The sequence below is a fragment of the Callorhinchus milii genome, unplaced genomic scaffold (genome assembly GCF_018977255.1).
Source record: "Callorhinchus milii isolate IMCB2004 unplaced genomic scaffold, IMCB_Cmil_1.0 Scaffold18, whole genome shotgun sequence".
Classification (NCBI taxonomy): Eukaryota; Metazoa; Chordata; class Chondrichthyes; order Chimaeriformes; family Callorhinchidae; genus Callorhinchus; species Callorhinchus milii.
In genome coordinates, this window is record NW_024704759.1 from 4,876,020 (window position 1) to 4,899,859 (window position 23,840).

Sequence of the window (23,840 nt, forward strand, 5' to 3'; positions counted from 1 at the left end):
ACAAAAAACCCAATGCATTTGAGGGACACCCACCCCATTTGATTGACTTGTGTCGATGAATTGGGGGTAGAGTTTTAGTAACAGTGCTTTCGATTTCAGCTTTAGTTTAATTCTAATTAAAATGGATCTTGGAAGGCGAGAGTTACTTTATGATTGCGACCGTATGAGACCGATCCGTTAACTTAACAAAAGAAAAACTCCAACACAGGATAGTGTAATAGTATTTGTTTTTCTTAGAATTTGCGTAAAAAATATCGATTTGAGTTAATAATGCTGTGAAATCGAAGAACAGCACTGCTGCATAGCCCCTGGAATGAAAGAGGGAGATGGCACGTCACATTAAACCTAATTACTTTCCGATATCAGTGCCTGAAGCAAAATGATATGTCTGGTAAAATGACATAATTATACGTTGAGACTTAATAATAAACGGGTTTACAAATCCTTATCGATTGGACTTGGAAGTAATATCAGTGGTTTAAAAAGCCATGAACAAACCTCATCAAATCAGTAGTCTAAAGGCCCTGACGTGTCGCAATGGACAGAGACTTTAAACACAGCAAAACCAATCCCTTTACTGTCCAAATCCATGTGATCCTGACTGAGAGAGGTGCAAGTGAGATCGGACCCACTCATTTCACACGTTAATGTAAGTTGGCAATAATTCAAACGCTTACATGTTTGCTTTGATGATATGCCCTATTCATTAAACCGTTTCGTTAAAAACCGATTCGCACAGTGCAGTATTACCAAAGCGATGGGATGCGACACTGCACTGATGAGAATGGGTTTCTTCACTGGATCCCGAGGCAGAATCTCTCCCGCAGCACCGAGCTCTGAAGTGTCCCCCAATCTAAGTGGAATGGAATATATCAATAAGAATCATTTTAATTTAGAAATGCGATCATACGAATGTGTCTACCCTCCGCCTCCCTCTCCCCATTCACCCCAATTCACCTCCAAATGTCCTCAGACTTCCGCGTAAATTCTGTTCACGTCGTTTATTGAAAACTTTTCCTAGAAATCGGCCAAAGTGAAGTGGCGGCGAAACTGAAACCCTGAAATGTCGGATTCGGGTGTCTAATAGCAAGAGTATTGTTTTTTTTTGTTTTAATGAAACCCCCTTTGCATTTATTTCGTCTTTATTTCGTCTAACAATATTATCATTAAAACGATATATCCAGTGCAGGTCGAATTGAGTTAAGAATTGAGTTTGAAAATACCGCCCCAAGGGTTTTGGTGCATAACGAAAGCCGGGGTTTATTTTGCATTAAAGCAACGTTGCTACTACAGTATTTACCCACTTCGGATTACTGTGATAAAAGTATATGTGATGCATTTGGTGAAGGGGGTGGGGGGGTTGATAGGCAGCTTCTTAAATGAGGTGCAGCCTTGTTTTATGTATGCATAATAATAATAATAATAATAATAATAATAATAATAATAACAACGATACCATCCCTCTTGGGAGAGTTGCATATGCTCTGCTTTCAGATTGTGATGGTGAGGCCATCCCATCCCCCTGTCTCAGCTCCCACATGTCTATTGAGTTTTATGACTCGAATATCTGAACAAATCAGAGGAAGTGGGAGAGAAATGGTTTGGAGACAATTTCTGAGCCGCGCCATCAAGTCTGTAAGGACAAAACCCGTTTGCGAATATTTATTTTATATTATAAAATCCGCCAGTCTTCATTTCTCAGCGTATTATATCTTCACATTTCTCTTATAGGAAGCGTCGTCCACAGAACCCCACGCCCCCCCCCCCCCCCCCACCCCCAAAAAAAATCGAGACAAAAAAATTACACCGAACCCGGTTCAGTTTCACAGAGTTTGGGAAATATTTGTTAAGGAGTATGATTTTATTGAACGAGTTTGGAGCCCAAAAGGTTTCATCTTAAAATGTGGTGTGGAAGGAAGTGTTTTTGAAGCCTAGATAGAGAGATATAGAGAGGGAGAGGTATGATGATTGGTGTATAATTCTCTTTATTGAGTAAACTGAGCTGTATTCGGTGTTTGTTGACGACCTTTGGTGTTTCTATATGTGTGTGTTGTGGGGGGGGATTTCTTAGAAATTGAATGGAATTTTAAAAAAATATTTCTCCACAAAAACAGTCACCACATTGAAGTAGTAACTTATAATGGTGCTTGAGACGTTTGGTTGAGGCGTTAAAGCAAATCCAATTGTTATTTTACAGAGACAGTGTACAGGAACCGAATCTACCGTTTTATTGAGACAGATGATTCCGTAACAACTTTTAAGCGATGGTTATTTGGAGAGGACAAGTTTGCAGAGCTATGGGGAGAGAGGGGGGGAGTGGGGTTGATTTGGATAGCTCTTTTCAAAGAGCTGATACAGACATGATGGGCCGAATGGCCTCCTCCTGTGCTGTATAATCCTATGATACTATGATTTACGAGATGGAAACCCGAATAACCCGCACAGCCAATTGATCAGTTCACTTTGCAAACGCGCAGCGTCCAATTACCGCACTGTGTATTTAGGAAACTACAAGAGGGGATTTTTTTTTGTCGTTTCTGTTACATAATAAACTGATGGTGCTTATAGTCAAATACTTCTCATAAGTCACAGATACACGCGGTTTGAATTGTTGATAATACAGTGTAATTGGAAAATAGTCACAGAACTCAAAATAGATGGTTCGCTGAATCTTAAAAATAGGGCTCCACAAACCCAGATAACGCGTTCGGGAAGGTTTGCTTAAATAAGTATCATGTGAAGTGAAGAAAAGATTATATTCAATGGTGTGTGTGTGTGTGAGGGGGGTGGGGTGTGTGTGTGTGTGTGGGGGGGGGGGGGGGGGGGGGGGGTATGCGTTAGCGATATCCGTGCGTATAAGGTCTAAACATTTATGTTTTCAGCTCAGTCACAGTGATGCAAAAGGAGAGTGTTACACCCCACCCCGCACATTGCTGTCTTGTGTGTACAACATCACTGTACTAAATTAACTGTTGGTTCGTGTTATGAAAGGGCAAATGAAATTGGATCAGGTCTTTTGGAAGACTTTCTATACTTGTCACTTTGACACGCTCCCATTTATTCAGTCCCCACCTTCTTGCCTGGAACGATTTTGCGCCAATCTCACCATAAATAAAGTCCTAAAGAACCCAGTATATTACTGGGAGAAATTGTATTGCGCCTGGGTCTGATCTATTGAGTGTGTCTCTGTAGTGGCCTCATTATCATCTATTAATAAATGATCATTGGCTACCACTTTGCATCAGACTTTGGACCCAATAAAACTATCGCTAAAGTAAGTTTGTTTCCGAGCAAACGGCCATCGAAGACAAAATAACGGGTTTCTAAATTTTGATCATAAATAGAAACAAATCTGTTCAATATTAATCCACACGAAGCCACGCAATTGTCTCACCAAACAGCTCATTTTGCAAAATATCGGCCTTTTTTCAGTTAATCAGCTGTTTCCCTCAATGACCAATATATTACTCCTGCCCTTTTTGTGGGGTTTATAATGTTTAAAAAGCATGGGTCGTTATTGGCTAATATTATTAATAATTTGATCCACTTTGGTCAAAATTTCACGCAATATAATTTTTTTGCTCTATTTCCTATAAACACAATCTCAAATTGTGTGTGTGGTGTGTGGTGGTGGGGGGGTGGGGTGGTGGGGGGGGGGGGGGGGGGGTGCGCTGTCTGTGTCCTCCTTGGATCAAAACTCGACATCAAATCAAAAAGCGTTTGAGGTACCTGTATTTGGAAAATTATATTTAAGTTCTTGGAGGGAGTGCGGAAAGATTTGACGATCGTCCTCTGTTGGAGCGAGAAAAGGAACCGTCTCACTGCAGCCGTGAGAAATAGGACCATTTTAGGCGATTACGAGTGTCTCGAAGGTGAAAAATACTGTGGATTCAATGGTATTTTGGACTGCATTTATCTGCCTGCACTCTTCACTCATCTATAAAGTAAATTCACGCGTACACCGGATTGCTTTTTGATATATATCAAAGACCCTTTCCTTTTCAAATTTGCAATAGTCCACGCATTTGAATCCACAGTCAATGCTACAAGACTATTACATTTTTTTTGGCAATGCTATAACGAAATTGCGCTCGCAATGGGCTTCAGCCTTGGGGTTTTTTTTTGGACGATTGCCTGATCTTCTATTTTTGGCTATTTCGAAATTGCAACGAAGGATTTTTTTCCGAGAAAAAAAGCCGAATTTACACAAAGAATCATGTCCCCATATCTGGCCCACCGAGTCCCACTCAAACAGCGAGACCCCACACAGCCACACAGACAGAACTTGCATTGATGAATCTTGAGTGTGCGAGTTCGTTCTGGGAGTGCAACGCACTCAAAGACCCAGAGGGGGAATGAATCGTTTCACAGATAATCTAGAGATTATTCTAGATTTGCAGACAATATCTAAGAATACGAAACTGTACATGTAATATAGAAGGTGAGTCAGACTGTGGCGAAGTCTCTTTACAAAACCCACACCCCCACACCCCCACACCCCAATCCTCCATAGAGAAAAATAGAATAAAAGAAATCGTGAATCCATAAAACGAATGAGATTTCATGCAAAAGATATATACGGAGTCTCCCCCCACCCCCCACCCCCCTAATTTACGGTCAGGCAAATTGCTATAGTGAAAGTGAGACCTTATACAGAATCTCTTGACCCAAAACGTTTAAAGAAAATATTCCCAGTTGGAGAACATGTACAGAGTGAAAAAACCTGAGATCTATAGCGAGACCCGAATCAGACACCGGAATTTTGTATATATATATATACAAAATTCGGGTACACTGTGTTTACAATCAATCCTAGCCAACTTTTTAAATTACAGACATAAATAATTACAATTAAATATTATTTAAAATGATATACTTCTTTACAAACCATCTTTAGATTAAATGTTTATATTCGATTAACCACATGTATTTTGCTCATGACATTTTAGGATCTTTAAAAGTTACATATTTTTCTTGCCTTCAAACTCAAGAGAGAGAGAGATCTCGGGTATATGTGATCGTTTGGATTGACTAATAGTGAAACCAGCTACGTTAATAATGTATTCAAATGTTTTTTAAAAGTCTATCAGCTAAATAAAATACGCATGCAAACAAACTTTCGTTTTGATATATACAACTTTTATTTTAACAACACATAACTATCAGATAATGCAACTGAACTGCAGCTCACAATACTGATTTATCATGTTACGATGCTGTGTGATCTCGGTCGAATGTTTGTAGGAAATATGGAGAAAATACATTTGGAAATGTTTAATTTATATACACTGTACATTAGGGATCAATTCACACTTGCTGTGACTGGTTCAACCTCATGTGTTTGCTTACATAAAGCATTCAACTCGTTACAAAACTGAATTAGTCGCGTGTTATAATTTTCAAAACACGTAAATTTCAAAAGATACCGAAGCCTTCAAATTGCCAACCGTTAGCATTGGAAAATAGCATTCAAAGTGAGTCGTTACTAAAAATAACATTATCTGAGTTTGCAATCTGCGGGTCGCTACTGACCTTCCACTAGGCTTTAGCAAAGTGTAATCAAATGTATTCCATGTTATGCTTCGTTAAAATGACTGCATCCATCCACCCACCCACCCATCCATACACAGCCCTCTGAGGACTGCGGTCAATTCTACACGCGTTGAAGAAGGGTTTTTTCCCCCCAGTTTAAAATGGTATTGTTTAATTGTCTCCTATTTAAACAGAAACTGTGCTGTTTTTCTGCCCATAAAATAGCAAGGAACTTTGTGCACAGCAACACCCCCCCCCCCCCCTCCCCTCACACACACACACACACAGACACACACGGCTTGTCTCTGCTAATTTAAGGTGTGTGTATTATCAGAGCCCAGTGCAAAAACAGAAGGGCTGACGTTTCCTTTTCTCTTGACGCCTCTGCCTGAAAAATCTCCCCACCCGCCCGGTCAGAAAAGGCACCATCAAAACCTTCCGAGAAGCATTGCAGACAGTGGCGATGTTATCGTCCGACTGATCTAAATGATATTAAAATAACCCAGTGAGAGGCGATCTGATTGTTTACAGCTCTCGGTATAATTAAATTCACGTCTGACTGCAGGAGCCAGTTGTAACTAACAGATAACAAGCATCACCAGCGACCTGCTAATTAATATGTATTCATTCTCTCCTCTTAAGAGAATTGCACCTCTCAATGACTTTGTGATGAAGTCCCGATCATTAATCGAATTATCTTTGTTCCTCAAAGGGTGATTTTGTTTAGCGGCGTGGAATTTAGTTTGGAAAGATTTTTTTTTAAGGGGGTGGGGAAAAATACTTACATTTCAGCTTCTTTTTTGAGCTTTGCCAATTTTTTTGATTTCCTTCCGAGCCGTTTCTAGTTTTAGTTATCTTGCATTTGAGACCGAATAAATTAAATTAGGAAGTTTAAAAAGTTAGGTGTCTGTATGTTTCCGAAATTTACCTGTTTTCACACGCCTGCATGCATTTGTCAACTAAATACCCCAGTCGTTTATTTGTGGTCTTTTACCACAAAGAACGTAAAATAAAAGTAAACTTTATAAAGTTACTCCACCATATTAACTTGGTACACTGACCGAGGTACAGCCAGGCATCCTGAAATGGAAACATCATTACAGGGAGAAAATCTAGTAAAGATTGAGTCTTTTGTGCTTTAAATTGCAAATGTATTGAGAGGTTAAATACAGTGAAAAATTAACATCGGGAACAAAATTCACATTTTAACGTGGAACTGGGTGGAAATACAGATTTTATGTGGTGCTGTTTGAGCTTTTTTCTCTCTCTTTTTTCGGAATGCAAGACCTTTGCATCTGCAACTTATACTAAATGCAAGTATTATTATTTTAAGTAGAAGGTCTATAAATTATTATCAAACTACACAAAGGGTCCTCTTTGGTCGATGGGATGTAGCTTGATTTTTTAAAAAATTGACAGAATTCTCTGCTTATCTGCAGTGAGCCATTAATAGCGGAGGTATAATGTTCTATAAATTATTAAATCGCAAGAAGCACGATGACACCCAGAGAGTTAACATGATTTGCTTCAAGCTGTCGCCTTAACCCCCCCCCCCCCCCCCCCCCCCAGCTCCTCCTCACCCCCTCCCCGAGCCAGGGTTGATGAGGGAGAAGCAACAGCACAGAGTCAGCCTGACCCAAGGGCAAGAAAGTTGTTTTAACTTTTATTTCAACTTATATTAACATAATTTTACAAATACCTCTCAGCGAAACACACACACACACAACACACACACATCTTCGCATATAAATAAATACATCTATGCATATAAACGGATTATTCAGCTACTCACTCCCCTAAAAAAAAACCTGATTATATTTCTGAAATGAAGATTTCTGTTTCGCCTTAAAACAATCAATCCGCTGGCTGTTGCAGAAAGTTAGACAGACACACTTAAATCTCAGGCCGTTTTATATTTATGAAGCAAATGCCAGGGTGATATGCTTAACCTGGTGACACCGAAAAAGAGGAGAGGAAAAAAAAATCTTGTCTTGATACTTTTAACGCTGTTAAGGTCCATTCTTAACGTTACTTATCTCAGTCTAACCACTCTGTGTGTTGGGATAAAGCACGGATAGAAATGTGACCTTGCAAAGCAAAGGAATGAATCCTTGCCCACCCCCACCCCACCCCCCACCTTATAATTTGCATCGACACAGTAATGCCACGTAAAATTAAAAAAAACATAAATTTGATGAGAAGTAAATTTTGGAACGGTTTGTTGGCATAATTGTGCGTTAAACAAAATCCACACGACAGACATTTCCCTTTGCAATCGCTTTAGCACAAACCCTATCTCAACGTGTTGAAAAAAAATGCAATCTTACGTTATGCATCGTGTTGTAAATTAGGCTAAATAAATATAACCAAAACCATATCAGGAGTTAGATTACATAAAGAGACCTCAATATCCCAGATTCCGCATTTTTTTTTCTCTTTTAACACAATCAGTGTTGTAGAAAAGCACGAAAGCGGACAAAAGAGCATTTGCAGCATTATTTGAAAAAAAATTGGCAGTCAATTCAACAATACAGAGTCCCAGAGCATCGGTTCACTCGTGTGAGTGTGTGAGTGTGTGTGAGTGTGTTTCTTTAACAAAAAAAACTGTGCGTTAATAAGGTCGCTGTGGACTAATAGATTGATTCACTCATATAATGGAAGCAGTCACTGGGGAGTGTTTAACTGCTTCCCCGTCTCTCTGAACGCACAAGTCTTGGGGAGAGTTTGCCTGATCCAGGATTTAATTTAAACCGAATCGGGATCGAATTTGCTGCCGTTCAGATGGAGAAAGAATTCTGCAGAAAAATAAGAGGGGTTTGGAAAGTGGTCTCTTGGTAGAAATTAGAATATCCCCGAGAGGGGACATGCACTGATTCCATTCAAAATCTAATCTGAAACAATAAATGATTCCATGCGAAGAGTTCATGCTTTTCAGTTGTTGAATGCATCGAGTGTCCTGAGCACACAGGTGGGACTTTGGCCGCACACGTGAGTCTTTTTATGATCGTATATTATTATTAATGGTAATAATAAAGTGACATCTTTCACAAACGCAGGCTTCCGCGTGATTTGGAAAGCGAAGGCAGATTTTCGCCCCCATTTGTTGGATGAAAGTGTATTTTGTTTCTCAAGGCGCCCTGAGTGTTAGAGCCCAGGAACGAAGCGGGGAGTGGAAAAACACACGAGAATCCATAACACGCGATGTGCATCAGTTCCCAGAACAGTGTCGTCCTTACTTCCAATGTGATACTCGTGTCGTGTTCTTTGGGATGTGGGGGGGTGGGGGGGGTGGGGGGGGGGGGGGTGGGGGGGCTTTGAGTGTAAAAAAGGTACACAGATCGGTTCTGGATTGCGTGAGTTTCTGCGAGTTTAACACACGAACACACACACACACACACACACTCAGGGCTTCTGTCTCTTTAAGAATACAATCTCCTGCCATGTGAATACAACCAAAGGGGGGGGTGAGGGGGGGGGGGTGGGGTGAGGGGGGGGGGGGCAAGGAAGGGGGGGGGGCAGGGAGGAGCCAATATCACGTGAACTCAGGGCTACAATTAGCAAAGTTGAAGCAAAGGGAAAGACAGACAGACAGACTTTCTGAAACAAGTCACCCATCAAGAGAGAAAGAGAGAGGGAGAGAGAGAGAGACCAGTGCGTGTCAGAAACACTCAGAGAACCAACTGGAGAGTTCGATGCAAACTCACACACTCTGCATCATTCCGCGCCTGGATACTGTAGATTAAAAACTTTGAAACCTCCCCCCCCCCCCCCCACCGCTTCCCCTCAGGGCTCCTGATTATTCTGGCTTGGGCTGTAAGTACAGTATTTTTTTTCTCTCTCTCTAAATATCTTCTGGGGTTTTTTTTTGGGGGGGGGGTGTTGTTGTGTCAGTAATCTGTTCAGTTTGGGCTGGAGTTTTTATCTACTGAGTTGTCTTATCTCACAGATAGTTAGATGATACAGTGTGTGTGTGTGTGAGGGGGGGGTCTGAGCTACAGTGAGCAGCAGCACAAGGCTAACGATATCGTTTTGGGATTTGTGTGATCACTGATAATAAAAGTTTTGAACCTTTAAAGCAGGACAGTTAAGCTTACGTTTATTTGGTCCATCAGATGCTTTGCTGCTCCCCCCCACCCCCCAAACTCCTGTTTATATGGATGCAAGCGACTGCAAAAGTTACTCAAAGAGTACAGTGAGATTGACTTAAAAGTTATCTGGAGGTGGAACAGCTGTTCGGCTTCGTTGTGTGTTCGGTTACTTCGGATGGACTCAGTTAAACGTGGCTATTGCACAGCCCAGAACCCAGACTCGGGGACTTGGATTGGCGTTGATTTTAGTTACGTGTGAAAGGCGAAAGCTTTTTTTGGGAATATTTGCAACATCGAAATGCAGGCGAGAGCATCCACAAACCTGCAACCGAAACTGTTTTGCTCTCTTGAGAGTGTGTGTGTGTGTGTGTGAGAGAGAGAGAGAGACACACACACACACACGGAGCGACAAGGTTTTTGCACGTTAAATTTCAGGTCAAGCGATCGTATTATATATAGTCGCATTTCGGAAATGATCCCAGTCCGAAAAAAATATAGGTTTTTTAAATTTCTTTCGAATGCATTTCAACCAAACCGATTGCAGACTGTTGTGTCATTGCAAAGCTTCACAAACACTTGGCAAAGTTAAACATTGCACATCAAGATAGGAGAGTGAGTGAGTGAGTGAGTGAATGAGTGAGTGAGTGAGTGAGTGTTATCGCTTTTTAACGGAGACAAAAAAACTTATGGTATCACAAGGAACCGAATACATGCATTGAGTGTACTGGCGATCAGCAAAGGGTAATTCCCTCCTGTTGTTTTTTTTTCAGGTGATATTTTTTCTCTCTCTCTCTCACCGACGAAAAGAATTCTTGAAAGAGTGGATAGAGTTGGTGGGCTGGTTCAACACTTAAAGAGAGAGAACGCGAAAGCGGCGATGAACTCGTGCTAAAACCGACGAAAATTAAACCAGAAAAGCAGCAAAACGACCACTGAACGTAATCTCAAACTTCTATTTCGAAAAAAAAGAGAGTTCCCGTCTGCTGGCCCGGAACTACGACTTAGAAAAAAATGTATCCGAGTTTAGCGTTAACAGCAAACCATGGACAAGCGGCCTATTCCCACGACGCGCACGGTAACTTCATGCATTCGTCCACCGCCTCACCGGTGTACGTGCCCACCACCCGGGTGCCTTCCATGCTCCCGAGCTTACCTTACCTGCAAAACTGCGACTCAGCACACCACCAGAGCCACCACCTGAGCAGCCACACGGGTTGGCCCCAACCAGGCGCCGAGGGGACTGGTTTCAACCCCAGCAGCCCACATCCCACCACCACCTTCCCCTACACCCACAGCCCTCCTCTCAGCAGCAGCGCCTCCAGGGAAGCGGCTTACAGCACCAACCCCCTGCTCCTCGGCTCCGGGGGCAGAGAGCAGTATGGCAATGCGTTGGTTCGCTCTGTCGGTGGATCCTATTCCAGCCCTTACGCTACCTATGTGGGGCCCGAGATGACTTCAGCCCCGTGGCCTCCCGGGCCCTTCGACAGCAGCATGCTTCACAGTTTACAGGCGAGACAGGCCTCCATGTCTGGGAGGATAACCAGTCTGGGTAGGTACCTGCAATGGGAACAAATGTACATCTGCATGTCTGTATGGGGAGTGGGAACGCTAAATTACTGAGATGACGATTGATTGATCCATGTGGATGCTCAGGGATAGTTTTAAATAGTTTTAAGCTCGGTTAAACGCACCGAGCCATCTATTTTGTCATAAAAAGTTAAAACATACTTTGTTCCATTGTCACATTGTGCCTTCAGAGCGCAATAATAGTTTGCTCTGAGGCCTGTTGACATCGATTAACCAGCAGGGGTGAAAGTTTATTCGCATCTAATGACCATTAGCGTTTTGACCCAAGGGTACAATAAGGTAGAGTATGTGTATGTGTGTGTGTGTGTGCATAAGGTGTAGTCTAGAGCGACAGCAGAACCCTTAACCCAAGGGCAATAGTTTACCTAATTGCCTAAAATTACAGTCACCCTTTGATTTACCATAGCCTCTATCTATCCTCCTTAAGGGGGGAGTTAAGCAGAGTTTCCTTGGAGCTGAACTGGCTGGCAATGGAATGTCGGAATCGAGTCAGCCCTCTGTGGTGGTCCAGGTCGTCCGGTTCCTGAGCTGGGCAGGTCTGCAGTATTCCAGGGCACTCACTGCTGATGACAGCACAGCACAGCCTGGCTCATCGCCAGGACCTGGAAGGGCCGACCAGTCACTGGGGGCAGGGAGTCAACCCATCCAGCAAGCCAAAGAACTAGAGGGTAGGGTGGTTCTAGCTGGACAAGCAGCAGAAAGCGTGGGGGACAGGAATATCAATGGCAATATGCGGTTTTAGCTGGTTAGACTCCAGCAGTACCCCAACGCACAGTCTGGGGTTCCCAAGCCAATCTGCGCCTAATACTCTCTGGAATTAGGTAAGCAGGATGCCCCCCCACCACCCCTACCCCCCACACCCCATTTTTCAATGAACAGAAAGTAAAACACCAAGATAATATAATAATAATCCTTGTATTTGATTATAGCAACTTATCACATCACCCAAACGTCTCAAGAACCTCCCAGGATAACACTGTACTGTAAAAGTGATGTGCCTGTGTGTGTTTTGTGGGTGTATACATTAATTCCAATTTTATTTGTTGAATTTGTTCAGGAAAATAACACTTATCCAATCAAACCACTTAATACACATCACTGTGTTTTCGTTCTGGGAAAGTAAAAGTGTGGAGACAATTCTTATAACTATTAACTGGATTTCTGATCAACCCACTAGTCATTTAATGGGACTAATTAACATCTTATTCTCTCTGAGTGTGGATTTTTGAGGGAAGAAAAAGAACTTTGGATAGAAATGANTTTTTTTTAGTCATGATTCTCTGCTACTTTTTGGTAAATTCTCCTATCGAAGATTCTAGGTATCGCTGCTGTGATTTAGATCACTTTTCTGGAAGGAAAGGTGTGTGCTTGCTACACACCCACATACACACACAAGTATACACACACCAAAAATACGTCAAAACATTCAGCCATCCCTTGGCGGGTGCAGACACATTTGTAGAAACTAATTTTGTAGCCCATAAAATATAATGTCAATTCACTTTATAATATACTTGCTGTACCCGTTGCAGCTACGCTTGCAACCAGTTTCATTCAATCAGCCTCCTCTCTTGCGGCTGGCGTTTTTATTTGTCCTTGAAAGGCTTGATCTTTGCTTCTTAGGCATCTTATCCCTTAACATTAAGAAAATGTGCTATTGAACTGTTTAGCATCCCTTGTTCACATATTTGCACACATATCCTTTTGGGAAGACTCAATGGGAGGAATCCTGTTGGTGTCTCTATGTTAATCGGTTAGACAGACACACAGAGAGACATTTCGTCTTTGTCAGCATAGATGTTTCTCTCTAGAAGGGTATGTGATTTCCACTGTCAATACTTTGTTGCAGCGTACCATGCATACCTTTCTTGGGGCTTAAAGTATTGTTTAATACATTTTTTAATGTAGCTCATCAACGATAGGAGATCCCTTAGAAAAAAAATATGCCCATTACACTTAACCATGCAAGACCTTTCCAATGAGGTATAAATCATGTCTCTACGTCAATTGTTCATTGCATTCTTGGCGGACGGACAGATACACACACAGACAGACGTTTCGTCCTTATTAGTATAGATTATGTGAAGCACTTTGAGACATCTCAGTGATGTGATATGGCGCTATATCAAATGCAAGGATTATCATTATTATTATTATTAATTTTTTAACCTGAAGATTTCCTTTCTATCACAAATATTTATTCAAAAAGATAGGAATCAATGTATGGGAATTGTTAGGGGGACTTGGAATAAGATGAATCGAGTTTATCTCCTGGATTAGATACTGTTCCAATAAAGCGTTTGCCTTAATTCATCAACAAGTCTGATTCCATCAAATCTATCTCCCCACTCTTTTAGCTTTGACTTCAAATACTTTTAATAAACCCACAGCAACTGTTATAAATGATACATTTTAAGGAATGACCCATCTGGTGGATTGTAAGGAATTCTTCTCGGGTTGAGTTTTTTTTAGGAATATGCCCCCTCCTTCCCAACAAAATTAAGATATCTTTATATTCCCCAATGTGGGGGGGGGGGGGGGGTGGAAAAAGTTTATCCATTGACTTTAGGAGAACTCTAAATTGATCATTTAATATATAACATAAAGTGTGTATTTGAGCCTTTAATTTGCCCACAAATATACAGTCAATTAACTTTACATTATATCATGTGAAGGGCTTTCAGACGTCTCAAAGATGTGATAAGGCGCTGTATCAAATGACAGAATTATTATTATAATTATTATTATTTATGCCACAGCTGGGAAATCTACCCTCAATTCTGTATACCGTGAGCAAAACACGACAACAAACTTCACACACGTTAAAACAAAATTGAGGTTTGTTCTAAATCGCTGATACTTCGCCTGATCTGGACTTTCGCAATGTTTTTGGAAGGACTTTAAGAAGTAACAGCGATGTTTAAATGGATTGGTTGATTGGCCTTTTAAAAGCAATTTACTGGACCACGTAAATTCAGTATAGACTCTAATAAACGCTCTGATCCAAACAAACCCACACAAGTGCCGTCTCCTGTGCTGCCCCAGTGCAGGGTAGACAGAGAGGCAATTCACCATCAAACGCTGTATAAATATTTATATATATATATGTATATATATATACATTCGCTATTTAGCTTATATTCCTTCGCTATTCAGCGTCAACTTTTAAAGCGCCATCGATCAGTCATCAGTGGATGTATCGACTATCGCCCGCAAAATACACGACATCAGTAGATCACTGCAACTTTCGCAATGGAATGAATTCGTAACAAAAATGGGACTATCGCGATTGGAATTGTTTTATTTCGGTGTCGAACCACTGAGTCGGAGCTGCACAGAGAGCGACAGAGACCGCAGTTTAGCGTCGGGGGTTACATTCGCCTGAGGTTAACGGGTCTGTGCTACACACCAAAAATCTAAATTTTGGGTTCCCCCCGAATTCTGATTTTAATGCTAATTTGGATTGATATAGTTTTTCCCAAAACAAATCCCCCCCCACACCACCGCCCCCACACCCAGCGATGCATTCAACGCAAATCGGATGGATTGGGGTGCGATGGTGCACAGTACTCGCTCCCCTGTTGGCGATGCTTTCCATATTCCAACACCTGTATTAATTATTATTAATATGTCATATTTTAATCCCGACTTTCCAACGAAAAACTTGACCGCAAACAGAGGGGATACACCGCTTGTGCCGAGAAGCTTTGCATTCGGCTCTGGCAGCCAATACCTCCTTCACACACACACACACACACAGGAGACAGATGCATCTGCGTTTGCCCTGAAATAGTTGCTTTGTTATTGTTATTATTATTATTATTATTATTATACGTGTTATTTTCAGAAACAGTTTCAAATGGCTATTTTATGTGAGTGGAGTGGAGTGAGTGAGTGAGTGAGTGCGTGTGTGCGTGTGGAGGTGGGATGGGGGACTTTGATATAGATATATATATAATAGATATATAGATTAAATAAAAGGTTTGTTGGCTGTACATCTGCGGGAATGGATCCAGGAATGTGTGTCCCCCTGTGCCGGAGCCCGTCGTGTGTCACCAGCCGAGAGCAAGAGGTGCGATTGATAAATCGGGCAGTGGATCACAGTGCGTCCTGTTACCCAAACGAGCGCTCCATCAGTCTTGTGCGCCAGTCTCCTTGTCGCCACCAGTCAACATCCCACAGCAATTTGATGGAAAACGGGGACGTTTGGCAGAGCATTACGATTCATATCACTAAAGCAGCCTTTCCCTTTCCCTCCCCCCCCCCCCCCCCCCCCCCCACACACACAAAAAAATACCTACATTTCTTTTCGGTTTGGGCTTAGAAATTATTTTTTGGTGCAGCCTCGAAATTTTTATTATACAACACTGACTACACCTACACACACACACACTATACACACACACCACACACTACACACACACTACACACACACACAAAGAAGGAACACGATCGAATAAAAATAAACCTAAAGAAATAAAAAAAATGAAAAATGATAAAAAATTGAATAGAAATATACCTCTTCTCGGCACTTTTTCGGTGTCGTTTTTTTATTTCACGATTGCGTTGTAGTTTGTTTTTAAATATCGTCCCTTTTATTTTTCAGTTTGAATGGTCAAAAGGTGTTTATAAAGGACACAGTCTAATCGCATACACTGTGTATTTATTTATGCGTTTGTTTGTTTGTTTGTTTATTTAATTTTTTTTCTTTGTAATGTTTGTTTCATAAATGTCACCAGGAATTGGACTGAATATTGTTCAGCATAAACGCATATTAACTTTTTTTTTATCTCCCCCTCTCTCACCCCCACCCACCCCCCAAAAGAAAATGATAAAATAATAAATATTCGAGTCCTTATCAAATCAGGGGGAAAGCAGAAATGCTCTTTTTTTTTCAAACACACTTCAGTAAGCAAACTCAAAATTTTATTCGGCTTCGCTACTTTATAAATACTTTTCTGTGAGTTGTTCAGATGTCCTGGGGGTCTGGAAAATACTGTGTCGAGGTACCCTAAATATTTTTAAATAACCTGGAATCATTCTACTACTACTCTAAATAAGTCTTTTCAAAAAACTCCTTAAAAACAAGTTGTCTGAAACAACTTCAATGTTAACTCTTTCTAATGGATTTGATTCTGAAGGGCTTTCACAAACCTTGCAGGCTTTCTTCCCAATTTATGTTGTTTTAAGTATCATGAAAATAATGTTGATTCCTTAATAATAATAATAATGATAATAATAATAATAATAATGTTTGTGTTCTGAGCCACACTGAAATGTTCCAATGCGATTTGTTCTTGTGGTTGAATTTCTGTGGATCTGAAATGTTGTGAATTGTGGCTGTGAATGTGCAGAGGGGGTTAACCCACTTTATTATTTATCGTTGCATCTGTTCAAAGGAAATGCATTGCGGTGCGGTGCAAGTGGACGCTTTCTTGGGTGTGGGGTGTAAAAGGAAGGCACGCGTGGGTTATATTTTTTTGGTAGAGGGCGCCCATCAATTCGTTCTGTAAAGACGAGGATCAGAAAAAAAAACAATTATGCTTGCAACACATTGTTTTATTCACCCCACCCCACAAAAAAAAGCAAAGGATTTCACGTAAGAGTGAGCAAGACGCAAGCTGGGAAATGAAGGAAATTATCATTGTGTTATCTTACATATAAATATATTTAGCAGGAAATATGCATGTTGATTTCTCTCTCTTTGTTGTGTCACAGCCAGATTTCACTAATTTTGAATTCCCTTCCTTTTTTTCGGTATTCGTTGTGTTTTTTATATATATATATATATATTTTATACATATATATAAATAAAAACACAAAGCAGATCTACAGGAAGAGATTCCCGAGGGCCGCGAGTGTGTGAACTGCGGTTCGATGTCCACCCCTCTGTGGAGACGGGATGGGACTGGTCATTACCTGTGTAACGCCTGCGGATTGTATCACAAGATGAACGGGATGAACCGTCCACTCATTAAACCGCCGAGGAGACTGGTGAGCAGTGCAGTGCAAACGTGGGTCTCAGCTGAACAGAAACCCAGCAACACAGTGTGTAGCAATTTACCACCTCTCCCAAGTTGCCACTCATTCATCTCTCACCAACCTCCTATTTGCTTCAAAGTAAGGGATGCATACATACGTTTCCAGAGCACCATGCCTCAAAAAAAAAGTGTGCTCTGCAGAGCAAAGCATAACGTGCACGACTTTGTTCCCGTTTGGAATTTAAAACGATAACCAGTGACATTTGTATGGCGCCTTTTTCAACCCTAATCGTCCCTTTGATAAAATGATCCTAATAATTCGGTCACTCAATCCAAGGCCGTTTGCGGGACACCGCTGTGCGCATTTGGATGCCGCGTTTCATCTGCAAAACATGCAGTCAATTCCTTTCACGGTTTATTCCGTAATAAGGCGCTATATCAAATGCAAGGATTATTATTATGTCACGTCGGGAGGATATCCCAAGGCGTTTTAACAGTCAAATTTTGCGATTATTGCAAAGGATTCTCCTTTTCTTTTAAAACGCATGACTTGTTTGTATATGTGTGTGTGTATGTATATGTGTATGTGTATGTATATGTGTGTGCATATATATGTTCTCTGCTGCAGTAATTTATTTACCGTTCGTCTGCAGTGCATTACAGAGATGCCGAGTTTATTGGTTTGGGACGTGAAACAGATATGAAATTGAATGTGTTGGCCGGGTTGGGTGCTGGTGGTGGTGGGGGAGGGGTGGGGGGGCGTGTTGAGAGAGGGAGGAAGGGAGAGAGGGAAGAATTTAATGTTACAGTCACAAAGTAATCAAATGCTCCATTTATTTGTCCTGTATTGTTGGACGGATGCTCTGTGCAGTCTTCTCGGTGCACTGACCCATCGCATTGCTTCACCAATGCATTTCATGTGATATTTATCGCCCTTCCGTGTAGAATAGTTGGTAAAAATGCGTCCCATTAATTGTTTTGCCTTTAAATACACTACATCGCCATGTTGGGGGTCAACAACTTCCTTGACAAGGTCAGAGTTGTGAAGAGGCGCCCTTTAGAGGCCTAGTCTCATTCTAAATAAACTATTTGGGCCATTAACCATATAAATTATTTTAGTGTTGTGCCATCTCATAGGCAGGACAGGAACCTTGACTTTTTTCTCTCTGTATGAAAATGACACTCTTACACAAAGCCTAGGTTTCCTTGCACTGTTACATCCCAATAGCTAACAACTTGTGTAGGGCCACAGAGGTGACACCCTGCAATATGTTGTCAGGGTCACCCTTCTAATATTCCCCTCTGCAGAATGAGGATGAAATATTAAATTGCAAGTCGCAAGCTAGAATCCTGTTTTGTCCAGTGACTCGGCACTGTGCAGAGTTTCAATTGCTGTGGAGTATAAATGCAACAGATTGAATTCAATCTGTCACTCTTTTCATGGTGACTTTTCAAGCATCTTGTGTTACAGTCATCGTCCAGGCGTGCGGGTCTGTGTTGTACAAACTGCCATACCTCCGCCACCACTCTCTGGAGAAGGAATGCTGAAGGGGAGCCAGTATGCAACGCATGTGGACTCTACATGAAGCTACACGGGGTAAATGCTTTCTTCATTCGCTCATTGCACTTCTGTTCACTTGATATGACATACCATTAAATGAACATCAAAGACAAAGTATACACATTTCTCCTGAAATCAGCATCACCTGTAACATAGCAACTTACTGCTCCATTTCTTGACTTCTTGTTGCCTACAATTTTGAAGGGGAAGGAACTAAAACCTGATTATAGAAACATTAATAATAATCATCACGTTTAATGTAGCACCTTTCATGTTGAGAGACGTGTCAAAGGGCTTCACAGGATTACTATAAAGGATGGTAACTGCAGTTTGCAGACTATATTTAGTGAGCATCACATTTTCTTGATTGACAGCATAACCGGACAAACATATATATCCGCATAAAGAGGCTGATGTGAAAATCCTGGTATTTTCCACCTGGATGATAAATTCAGTGTCTCTTGTCTTGTAATCGTAATACAACCAATCACAGAAACAAAATGGGGGAAACCTTTAGTTTTTTTTCTTAACCGCGTATCTGAGACTTGTGGAAATGCATTACCATTGCTAAGAGTCTCCAAAACTATCTACTGAGTGGCTGACATCTGTATGGCTTTCGTATGTCTGGAATGGAGTGCGCCCTCTCTTCGCAAACCTGGAGAAATTTGTTAGTTTGTCAAGAGCCTGGGCTCAGTGATCCCAGAGTACAAGCTGGTGATTAACCGGCTAAATCCACAAAGCCTGTCATCAGTTAAGCTCCCTGCTATCTGTGCAGGCTCTGAAGGATCGTATACACTTAAGAAGATCATTCAGACGTGAGCAATAATGCAGTCGTTCGGGAGCGTAACATTAATTGAACCTTAATGTAGGATTAAAGTGTGAGATGATTTTTAATGCAAGGTGAGACAGTGTTTTATGAACATTGAAAAAACTTGACATTCCAGGTAATAGCCTAATTTACTTTGCTTTTTGAACTCACTTCATAACTTCTCTAATGTATTACTTCATCATCTGCTTTTTAAAGGCAACAGATTGTACAAAGCCTCATTATAACTATAATACAGTCATACAGACTGTGTTTTGTTTGCCTTCAACCCATCTTCAAGTGGTTGTAGTAAGCAGATATTTCTATTTATTCTCGTATTTATCTTGATGATTTCTAATATCTCTCACGAATTGTTCCACGGAATTGTGACAAACTTGTAACAAACTGCTTTGTTTGATGGTTCGTGTTGTCTAGGAGCCAGAGCATTAAGTGACTGCAGATGTGTTGGAAGGGATATTGACAGATGTTTGCAATAGATGAATTGAAAAGAATTATTGTGGGACAATGTAGTTGAAGGAAGTGAGTCTCCAACTACTGTTTTTGCCTTTGAATCCACATAATAACTATTCTGACAGCTCACCAGGCATCTTCATAATTCCATGGAATGCCTGACAAGGGAATTGAGCAAATACTGAAAGATAAATGAGGATTTTTAATGTCATGAAAAGTAGCTGGATGACAGAAATCTTTGTACAGGTACGCTAGAATTGAGAAAGGGTCACATCTGGTCTGTAAGCAGACATTGAGAGCAATTGTTTTGGTTTTCAAACAGCGTATCTTGAGACAGAATAAGTGTTGAGGAATTCCAGCAAGCATCCTTATGGTATCATCCACTCCATCAGATAAATGATATGTATAATAATAATCCTTGCATTTGATATAGAACTTTATCATGTCTTTGAGACGTCTCAAAGCGCTTCACAGAATATACCGTAAAGTGAATTGACTGTATATTTTGTGGGCAAAATGCGGCAGCCAATTGCACACAGCAGCGTCCCACAAACAGTCGTAGATTGAAGTGACCAGTTCATTATTACTTTTTTGAAGGAATTTTTTTCTGATGTAGTTTGATCGTGTGGTTGATAATGGCTAAAATATGCACCCGGGTGTACTCCACTGACTGTAATGACAACCTGTTAATAAATCCATTGATTTGCCTTTGTTATGCCTGATGTTTCATGTGAAATGAAGCACATTGAATAATGTTATTTTAGGCTTATTGTTTGTTTACGCTGGTTGCATGCAAAAGGGCATTTCAGATTTGAAGGCTCTTGTCAACCTGTGCCTAATACTTTAGGTAAGCAGGATACATCCCTCCAGCGATGCGAGTGCTCATTTCATTCCAGACTCACGAAATGTTAATGTGTAAGTGGAACTTTCAGTCAGGTTTGGGTACTCTTAAGCATGGCGATTGGCTTCCTTCTTATCATACACATAAAAAAGAAAAGTAGTACTATTGTAATAGTGCATTTAATATAGTGTCTTATCACAATTTCCATGCTTTACTTTTGAGGTTGTGTAGGCAGCTGTGACAACAAAACTGCACCAGATACCATGAGAGCTCTCTGCTCGTTCTTCTACGGGATAATTTGACGCCTACAAAATTCTGCCTATAAAGTACGCAGTCATTACATTTTACAATAAATCCGGTGAAGCACTTTGAGATGCCCTGCTTATCGGAAAGGTGCTTTATCAAATGTAAAGATTATTATTATAGGCCAGGACCTCAATTTACTATTTTGACACTTTCAACAATGTAGCCCTCCCTAAGTGGTACATGCATTCGAGTGTCATCCTAGATTGTGAGCTGTGTAGTCTGTTGTATACGAGGTGCGTTAGATATGAATAATACAAGAAGAAACTAATCTTCTCGTACTTTCTTATCAAGGTACCCCGACCGCTGGCCATGAAGAAAGAAAGTATCCAAACAAGAAAAAGAAAGCCAAAAAACGTGAACAAATCTAAAGGATCTTCAGGTAAATAGCTCTCTCATATTCTTCATATTCTATTTATTGAAGTGACCATTTCATCATCCCATGGTGCTATGGATAGTCAGTAGAAAAATCAGTTTGTCTGCTGTCAGACCATTTCTGTTCTATAATTGGTCACATTAAAACGTTAGAAAATATTTTGTCTCCTCTTAGAATGTTATAAACTTATTTACATGCTGGGAACTGAAGGCACTAAGTTGTGTCCTAACTCTTCATGGTACAACGTGTTGGTGCAGAATGTCTGTACTATCATAGGAAAATAGAGGAGAAAACAAGAGGATACCATTCAGCACATCCAGCCTTTTGTTTATTAGGTGCTGCCGATCTTTTTAATCCCAATTCCCATTTCCCTTAATACTTCTACTACCCAAGTATCTGTCTACCTTTTAAACATCCTATTGGTTCCGGCTGTACAGCTTTCTGAGGCAGAGCATTACACATCTTGAGAATACTCTGAAACTGTTGATTCTGATTCTAAGGCTATGTTGGAATCAGACTCATAATGTAATGGATGTAAAGTATCCCGCAACCAAAGGTCATCCACTACCTCAATCAAACACTGCTTAACTTTCTCTGTTGTAAAATTGCCCCAAATATCTTCTCTGATAAATAAACAGTAGTTCATGCCATGTTGATAAGATCCTGCAAGAAGCACTTGCATTGGTATTTGATTGAGGATAGCGTTGGTGGTCATAGGGATAAGTGCAGACTTGCTTACTGGTATAACGTAGCCTTAATACTGTTAAATTCTTGTTTTATGCAACCAAGTACAATTCTCGCTTTCTTATAGGCTCAACGTCAGGCACCAATTCCCCATCTTCTATATCAAACTCTGAAAATGCATCAACTGTCAAAAATGATTCTGATCTGGCTTCATCTCCATTTGCAGGTCAAACTGTTGTGTCCGTGTCTCAGGTAATGTAAGAAGAAAATCTTGTGTTATTATTTATGTAATCAAATAGAACATATCTGAGAAGACAGAGGTGTAATCAAAGCCGATCCATTTGCAAAGCATCGACTTGGGAGTAAAATAAGCAAAAAAACTCTTAACGCTTCAGATAATTGAACATTTCTTGACATTAACTACATTTGTTTGGGTGTGTATATTTGGAACACCAATAAAATGTGAAGGAAACACGTTTAGCTAAAGATCACAATTAGCAAATATCAGTTTTAATAACACAACCAAAGTATTTAAAAATGCAGTGGATATTTAGTTTAGAAGCAATACTCTTGATTTGTTTCTCAAGTTGTTATTGCAATAAGTTTAACGGTTCTCATTTCTATAGGCTCCACGCACGGCGATGATGAGCCGAGAAGACGGTTTGAATCCTGGCCCTTCACAGCTGAAGTTTTTACCCGAAGATTATTCTTATACCTCAGCCAGCATGACCCCACAGACTGGAGTTAATCTTCCACTCAGACAAGACTCTTGGTGTGCCTTAGCACTGGCGTAAAGCATGGGCTTCCTTACAGCTTTTGGGTCAGCCTTTCTATGTTGTCGATGGATGGACAGCCCAGAACCCACAAGGATTTGGAACACCTAACTTGAATCCACATGATTTTTTGTGTACTTCTAGATGGTGCCATGCCTCAAGAAATTGTGTTGCATTGTCCATTTCAACAAGCTCTCTCGGTTCCTGATCTGGGTTCAAGTTTTATTTGTGTTGGTGAATCAATAATTATCAACATCCCTAGCAACAAAGAGAGCTTGTGTAACATATACTGTTCATCTCAGAAGTCTGAATGAAATCAAAACTTTCTTTTCAAAGTTGACGCCTTGTAAACTATTTGTGAGTGCAATTATTTCAGAAAATCAGTAAATAAAAGACTGATCCTCTTTGGCTGAATAACTTAATAATTTAACGGGAAAGTGTGAACAGAAATTAGTCTATGTTAAATTGAAATATCAGTTCTTTTTACGGACAAATATTTCACTAGAACATTTCAATATTGTATTAAAAATGCGGTCAGTTCCATTGTTTTTGTCTTAGAACTTGTTAAAATATTTCGGCTTTTTTAAGATGAAAATCAATTCATCTATAAATATTAAAAAAAATGTAACTCAAAGCTTCCAGTCTCTACACAGGAATGTAGATAGATTGTTAATGGGTAAGAAAATTCAGCGACATTTGGCATGTGTGTAACATTATAAAATGTTATTTTAACAACGCTAATGGTTTGCATATTTAAAAGAAACACACACATATGCTGTATTTACCTTTTGAGACACTGTTTTAAAATACGCTGTGAATAAAAATAATGATCATAAAA

At 40.5% G+C, this 23,840-nt stretch overlaps 1 protein-coding gene across 3 annotated transcripts; it reads left to right on the plus strand.

Moving 5' to 3' along the window:
• The first annotated feature begins 523 nt into the window (after positions 1-523).
• On the plus strand, positions 524-23,840 carry gata5 (GATA binding protein 5). Of its 3 annotated transcripts, none has more exons than XM_007884651.1 (7): positions 524-649; positions 10,391-11,169; positions 17,032-17,201; positions 18,660-18,785; positions 21,464-21,551; positions 22,357-22,481; positions 22,856-23,840. In XM_007884651.1, exons 2-7 carry the CDS (start codon positions 10,632-10,634, stop codon positions 23,021-23,023), a joined length of 1,215 nt encoding a protein of 404 aa, XP_007882842.1. In that variant the 5' UTR covers positions 524-649; positions 10,391-10,631; the 3' UTR covers positions 23,024-23,840. The 3 variants fall into 3 exon arrangements, with proteins under 3 accessions (XP_007882842.1, XP_042197805.1, XP_042197806.1); XM_042341871.1 differs by lacking the exon at positions 524-649 and adding an exon at positions 9,034-9,345; XM_042341872.1 differs by lacking the exon at positions 524-649 and adding an exon at positions 9,034-9,345 and having other exon boundaries at positions 17,035-17,201.